Source organism: Arachis ipaensis, chromosome B01, assembly GCF_000816755.2.
Source record: "Arachis ipaensis cultivar K30076 chromosome B01, Araip1.1, whole genome shotgun sequence".
Classification (NCBI taxonomy): Eukaryota; Viridiplantae; Streptophyta; class Magnoliopsida; order Fabales; family Fabaceae; genus Arachis; species Arachis ipaensis.
Genome location: NC_029785.2, coordinates 15,087,931 through 15,095,669, shown reverse-complemented (window position 1 = coordinate 15,095,669; position 7,739 = coordinate 15,087,931). Strand labels below are relative to the sequence as shown.

General features: G+C 34.8%; 2 protein-coding genes across 6 annotated transcripts in view; one reads left to right on the top strand and one right to left on the bottom strand.

The window, feature by feature from the left end:
• On the top strand, window positions 555-2,891 carry LOC107626052 (lysM domain receptor-like kinase 4). The gene has a single exon (XM_016328833.2). It carries the CDS (start codon window positions 691-693, stop codon window positions 2,692-2,694), a length of 2,004 nt encoding a protein of 667 aa, XP_016184319.2. The 5' UTR covers window positions 555-690; the 3' UTR covers window positions 2,695-2,891.
• LOC107626023 (V-type proton ATPase subunit H) overlaps window positions 5,096-7,739 on the bottom strand; it is an 8,002-nt gene continuing 5,358 nt past the window's right edge. For all 5 annotated transcript variants that reach the window (XM_016328814.2, XM_016328791.2, XM_016328800.2 and 2 more), the window contains 2 exons: window positions 6,843-7,022; window positions 5,096-5,715 (listed from right to left, as the gene is read on the bottom strand). In XM_016328814.2, coding sequence (XP_016184300.1) covers window positions 5,467-5,715; window positions 6,843-7,022 — 429 coding nt within the window. In that variant the 3' untranslated portion in view covers window positions 5,096-5,466. The remainder of the gene's footprint in view (window positions 5,716-6,842; window positions 7,023-7,739) is intronic.

The window sequence follows — 7,739 nt, the reverse complement described above, 5'->3', positions numbered from 1 at the left end:
AGTCCCCATCACTAAAGGATATTGTACTCTTTTTCCTTCACTAAGGTTTTTTCCCACTGGGTTTTTCTTTAGTAAGGTTTTAACGAGGCATATTCATAAATGAGCATCTAAGAAGGAGTGTTGTGATAAAAACAAATTAAATGCCCATTTATGAGATTGGGGGCTAACTTTTCCTATACTGAAGGAATAATTTTTCAAGGCAAATTGAAAGTTAATGAAAGGTTGAATGATTGAATATTTGTATGTATAAATAGAGGACGAATCCTCACGTAACATACACACAACAATAAAATCTTCTTCCTCTCTTTATATTAAACTTTTCTCCTCCCTCTTTCATATGCTACTAATATATAAGAATAGTAAATATATAAGTTTCTATTATTATAATGAGATAATTATATTGGTGAATATCAAAGTTAGAGAATATCATAACTACTCTAATCATTATAACATAAATATACTAAAATGACTATATTATATATATATAAGTTGATTGAATTGCACACAAACTATCATAAGAGAGACTTGTTCAAAAGCCCGGTCTAAAATGCCCAATCCAGCCTGTTGTGCAAGAGCAAGAGAATATTTCTAACAACCAATTCTGACCAGCAATTTGAAGACACTGCGCGTTTGCAATATTAAATTCAGACCAAATCAATAAAATAAAGGACCACATTTAAACGAAAAATAATGCAACCTATAATTATTCTCTATAACACTTCTTTATTCGTCACCTTGTTCCTCCATATCCTTCCCTCTTCCTCACTCAGAATGCAATCCTTTACCATCATTATCCATGTCCTCACCTTGTCCTTATTGTATCATTTCTATGTGATTCTAGCTCAGCAACCTTACATTGGTGTGGCCACAACTGCATGTTCCCAAACTCTTAACTCAAATTCAATCCTCGGTTACACTTGCAATGGCTTGAAACCTAGTTGCCAATCTTACCTTACCTTCGAGTCTCAAATCAACTACAACTCTGTTCCTACAATTTCTTCTTTGTTGAACATTGATCCCACCCAGCTTTCCAAAGCGAATTCCGTTTCCCAGAACGCAACCTTTGAAATAAACAAGCTGGTGATTGTTCCTGTAAACTGTTCCTGTTTTGCTAATCAGTATTATCAGTATAACACTTCTTATAAGGTCCAAAGTGGCGACAACTATTTCATCATTGCTAACAACACTTTTGAAGGCCTTTCAACATGTCAAGCTATGAAGGATCAAAACAAAATCGATGAGTTAAAGCTTTCACCCGGTGATAAACTTAGAGTTCCTCTTAGATGTGCTTGTCCTACAAAGAATCAAACAGAGAAAGGTTTCAAGTACCTATTGAGTTACTTAGTTTCCTTTGGGGATGATGTTTCTCACATTAGTGAAAGATTTGGTGTTACCATTGAAACAATTCTTGAAGCTAATAGCCTTTCTTCCCAGAAACCAACCATCAATCCTTTTACCACACTTCTGGTTCCCCTTCAAGAAAAGCCATCAAGTTCACAAACGGTTATGACTCCACCGCCTCCGTCTCTGTCGCCATCGCAGCCGCCTCCGTCTTCTTCTGGTGGAAGTTCAAGCAAGACTTGGGTCTATGTGGTTGTCGGAGTTGTCGGAGGTGTAGTCTTAGTTTTAGTCCTCTTCTCCATCATTTTCAGGAAGCATTTTCACAAAATCAGAAAGAAGAAGAAGAAAGGCAATTCTGTGATTGTGTCTAAGAGCTTTGAAGCAATTGAGAAACAACAGGGGAAGAAGTTGGAGGAAGATTCAGAAACATTGTCAGAGATCATATCCGACATAGCACAATCATTCAAGGTTTACAAATTCAAGGAACTGCAGAGTGCAACAAATGATTTCAGTTCCGAATTATTGATCAAAGGGTCCGTTTATCGCGGCCTTATAAATGGAGATTTAGCTGCAATCAAGAAGATAAACAGAGATGTGTCCAAAGAGGTACAATTGCTGAACAAAGTGAATCATTCTAACGTGATTCGCCTCTCCGGCGTTAGCTTCAACGAGGGACATTGGTATCTTGTTTATGAGTATGCTGCTAATGGACCATTGAGTGATTGTATTTTTATGGAAAATGGCCAGTTCTTGAGTTGGAAACAGAGAATAAAAATTGCATTGGATGTGGCCACAGGACTTGACTATCTTCACAGTTTCACTTCTCCACCTTTTATCCACAAGGATTTAAAATGTGACAACATTCTTCTAGACGCTGATTTCAGGGCGAAGATTGCCAACTTTGGCCTCGCCCGGTCGATACAAGGCGAGGAAGACGAATTTTCGATGACAAGGCACATAGTGGGGACAAGAAATTACATGGCTCCTGAGTATTTGCAAAATGGTATAGTGTCTACAAAGCTTGATGTCTACGCATTTGGGGTTATGGTGGTGGAAATACTCACTGGAAGAGATGTTGCTGCTATCTACGCGGAATATGACAAGAAGAATTTAGAAGAAATTTTAAGCAGCATAGTTAAAGAGGAAGGAGATCATGAAAGACTAAAGGAATTTATGGATCCGTCATTGAAAGGAAATTATGCAACGGAGCATGCTGTGTTTATTATTGGAATGATTGAAAAATGTATAAAGAAAGATCCAGCTAGTCGACCTTCAATGCAAGACATTGTGTCATCTTTGTCCAAAGCCTTGGACTCATTGAACTGGGAATCCTTGGTTAATATCTCAGGATAGCAGACCTTTAGCTAAAAGGAATTGATGTTGTGACTTTTGACAAATCTGTAGCTTCTTTATTTCTTTCTTTCTCTTTCTCTTTCTTTCTTTTTTTCCTTTCTAAAATACTAAAAACATCATCTCCTACTTTATTTATAATCTTCCATGTTCTTCACGTACAAATGAAATAAAAAAAAAAAAATTAGGAAACGTTCCTTTGATTTTAAATGGCAATATCAAATCACTATTAAGAGTTTGACCAATACTCTGCAGCATGTAAACACTCTGTTCATCTATGTATCTTTTAAAAGTTGTACAATATTCAGTCTTTTATTACAATAATTTAAAAAAAATAAAATAAACACATCTAAAAATTCTAAATAGATTTAGTGTCTTTTTAAAATTAAGAGTAAAGTATCGTTTTTGTCCCCAACGTTTGAGGTAAATCCTATTTGTGTCCCTAACGTATTAAATCGTCCTATTTGTATCCCTAACGTTTGTAAAAGTGATTCAATGTTATCGTGCCGTCAATTACACATCATGAGCGCTTTAGTTTGAGTTTTAAAAATCTCTTCTTGAAAATAGAATCGATGATCTACTTCGAAAAATAGCTCATCAAATATTGAAACTAATTCCTACAACATTTACATAATTCACCTTTCTAAGGACATTATTGAATCTAAACACAAATAGTGGGTATAATATTAAAATCGAACACATCCAGGTGAGATCTAATTGAGAATGAATACATCTATTAATATAATATAATTTAAATACACATCCAAAAATCAAATTAGTTAGAATTCAAAATTTTGAATTTAAAATTCTAAAATAAATCTTAAACCATCTTAAATCACTAGTAAAATCTTCGCTCCGTAAAGATCCAGAGCTGCAACGCCTCCCCCTCCTCATCTGTGGCCCGCTTTCGTCTTCTCCCGCGTTGCGCACTCCTCTGCGACGATCTCCTCCTTCGCTGACGCGCTCTTTCCCGCGACGCGCTCTTCCCCACGACGCGCACTTTCCCACGACACGCACTTCCTCTGCGCACACCCCGCGCCTCCTCAATCAATGGGCTCCTCCCCGTCCCTGGTCTCCTCCCTCGCGCCACGCACAACCGCCCCCTTCTCCCACGCCTCCCCCTATCTCCTCCCCCACGTCGCACTCCTTCTGTCTCTGGTAATTCTGCTTGCAAAATTCTAAAAAAATTTGGTTGAGTTCATTCATGAAAATATGTTATCCTTCTTTTTCCGCTTAATAAAAAGTTCTATTTTTTTAAATTTATGTATAATATTGAAAATGTCTGTGTTTTTTTCTTTTTTTTTTTAAATGTATTTGTGATTATAATTTTTTTTTGCACTCATATGTTTGATTTGAGAGTTGTAATGTTAACCTAATTTGGATGTGTCAATACTTAATTTTGGATGTGTTTATGTTGTTCATTATATTCTTATGTACATATATAAGTTTTTTTACATGAGTTTTGGATGTGTTGATAAAATATTTAGAGTGCATTCTTATAATTTTGAATTTGTATTTGAGTTTAATTTGTTCTGTATTCAATATGTAATTTAGAACTACAATGACAATAATTTAGATGTGTTAATATATAATTTCGAATGTATTTATGTTGTTTATTTAATTTTAGATGTATTTTTGACATGAATTTTGAATGTTTTGAATAAAAAAAATAATTGAAGTGAGTTTAATTGATTTTGAAAACTTCACTAATTTTTAAAAAATTAGTACACGAAAAATTGTTACGATTATTATGGTTTGGTTTGCAAAATCCTTTTTTTTATTGCAAGTAGTTACAAATTTTAGGGTGACAAGTATTTAAAATAAAAGTGGTTCCTTAAAAATAGGAAATATGATTAATTAAAAAATTAAAATAATAAAATATTAAATTTAAAGGTTGAATAAAGACTGAATTTTGTTGTACAAGTAGCATTTTCCATAAACACTGAACAAGAAATGCTCAAAATTATTGTAAGAAATTTGACAATAATTTAATCAACAACTCAAAAGATAATTCGCTTATTAAACGAGCTTGCTCCTTTAACCCACAAATTAAACGGACAAATTTTAAAGGCAACTACTCCAATAAAGATGTCAAAAACATCTTTTCGTGATCATCTTAGTTTAAAAAGTATAACTTATTTATTTTGCCACACTTTAAACAAAGATAATATTTTTATAGCATATAAAAATTAAATCCTAAAATCTATTATCTAATGATCAAAATAAAATATCTTTATATGATGATAATTATAAAATCTTCATTGGAGTACCCACCAATTTTAAATGGTTAACATTTTACAATCTGCACTTATTTTAACGGATAAATCAGTTAACCTCACAAATTTGGCTCATTTTGATATTTCTACTTGAGCCCTCAAGGAAGCAAAATTGCAGGAACTTCATATACAAACCAAGGCGAGAAAAAGATGTGCTCACTTAAATCAAATAGGTTGGTTTTCCTAAAAAATTACATATCCATATTATTAACTCCTAGTTTTAGATACTCAACATACCTACACGCACAACCTTGAGTATTTAGTTACAAAACTTGATTTATTATTCAAATAGCAGAATATCAAGGAAACTTATTTCTCACTTCAAATTTCTTGCACTGCTTGAAATCGAAATCTTAATGGCCATAGACAATAAATTACTCACTAAAACAAACAATGATCCTGTGCACAAGACAGCCGATCCCAACTTGTGACAACTTCTAAGAGGATGGAATGTGCCATATATACTAGGCCACCATGGATAAGCAACAGAAGCACAGAACTAGGCTTGCAAAAAGCTTGCATACTTTGCCCCTAAGAAAAGCCGTTGGATGCAGAGCAGTGCATTTTTAGTAACCTCGGTATTCTCATGATTCATTAGTTTCATTACTCGTTCCTTGGCTTTAAGGTCCGCCACAATGATCCGACCAGAAGGATGGTGCTGGATGAACTGTGAAATGTCAAAGCAAGCAACAGCCAGAGTTCTTGGATCACTGGACGTATCAAGAATTGTAACTAGGACCCTTAGAATCTGAAACGAATGAAAACTGTTAGTGAAATCATATAGAAGGCACTTCATATGGCAAAATTAATATAGCGAAATCATCTGACCTTGCTTTACATTTCTTTCTCTCCATAGAAATTGAGCGGAAAGAAACATTCAAGATTTTACAAACGAACCTAATCATGGAATCCATGGTGCAATACAGACAACCTACTTCAACAACTAAGTGGGTTTTCTACCTTCAAAGGAACAGATCTTTTGAAACCTTTGATCATAATTAGTACCTTCTCACACGATTTTACTTCATTTAAATGAATAACCACAGTCGACAGTTTCTTATTCCTGTCCACAAATGCTCTTCAAAAGCATTTTTCAATAGATTTGGCCAACATCACCCTCTTATTACTCACCACAAAACAGATTGTAAAGAAAGCTACAAAATTTATTTTATCTTTCAATAGTGGGGCGAAGACAGAGACTAAGATCCTGTAATCATTAATGATTCCATAATATATTGCATCCTAAATTCCTAATTATGTATTGTATACTATACCTTGAACAAAATTGTCATAGATGACACCACTATAGGTTGAACAATCAGATTTTCCTAATGAAATTACATTATCTCTTATGCATAAGAAAATACATCTTAGCACGATTATTAAGACACCCTGCCACCTCCTGGAGTGGCCAGGCCAAATCAACCAATGTAATGATCACAAATGGAAGGAAACCGTCACAAAACTAAACACATTCAATGGAATACTTCAACTAGTTCCGCATCATCTAGCCTAAGACACACAGAAAATCAGAAACACAAGCTTGCTATCTGGCCAGTAAGTATCTTCAACCAGCACTAATTTTAAATATGAAAGGAGGACAAAAATTTTGTAGCAAACAATGCAAACCATTTATGTTTCTGTTAGGGACTTGGTTAATATGGGGTGCCAAAGGTCCCATGTCAAGTGGAATGAGATACTTGAGTTGTATTTAGGGAGAGTGGCTTTTCCCCTCTTAACACCTTGCTTTAAAGGTGTGGTTTCACTCTTTCATTAGGCACTTAACAGTTTCTCAGTCAACAATTTCGGGCATGCTCAAAATAATAAAATTTGAGGCACACAAAACAGAGAGATAATGCGCATATATATATATACCTGGAAGTCATTTTCTTCAAAGTGATTAATATTTTCTCGCCAAAACAATGGATCTTTGTGCATCGGGGACCAATCCAGATGACCAAGCAGGACTTCTTGCTTGTACTTATCAAAAGAACTAAGTTTCTTAATGTTATCTTTTAGCCCTTCTTCAAGAGAATTCAATGCCTCCAGCAAGTCCTGTGGCAATCAACATAAGTGTTGGGTAGGCACCATGAGTTAGATCAAAAACAGGTAAGTGGTGAAAAAGGTTGCAATTAGTTTGTAATATAATATAAACTTCAAGAATGTGGAATGTCAATATTGGGACAGCTACAAAGTATAGAGATATATAATATTCAACCATTAATAAAGTCAATTCACACAAAAATAAGCTAACTGTAGTTTGCAAATAAACTAAATGAACTTTGGTGAGCCTCCCCCAATATGTAGTTGAGTTAGTAACATAATGCAAGGATGTTCATGAATGGTAGTGAAAGAAAATGATGTGAAGGAAAACAAGGTAGTCATGAGCCAGCCTTCAAGACAATGATCCTAACTGCATCATAATTAAGCGATCCTCAACGATTTCCAAAATAATGGTTCCTCAGAATTTCATTTTTTTCAATTATAATGAATAGCAAAAAGTTGTATGCTGTTCCGTAACCTGAGAAGGTTGGGAGCAAAGAAGGTTCAATTGAGGTAGGTTCTAGGGGCAAGAGAATTCCACCTTGACCCTTTATTTATAGTAGAAAGAATAGGAGAGGGAAAGGGGAAAATGGGGGGAATCATCTGCTGTATAGTTAATGAGGCCATGTGGCAGAGTTATTGGGGAGGTGTGATCTTAGACTGATTCTGTTAGGAGAAAGGAAAGAGTCTATTATATAGAGAATGAAAGGAGAGAAAGTGGACCTTTTT

Bases quoted from the DNA above. Each gene is read 5' to 3' on its own strand.
- LOC107626052 (XM_016328833.2), top strand. From the start codon at position 691: ATGCAACCTATAATTATTCTCTATAACACTTCTTTATTCGTCACCTTG.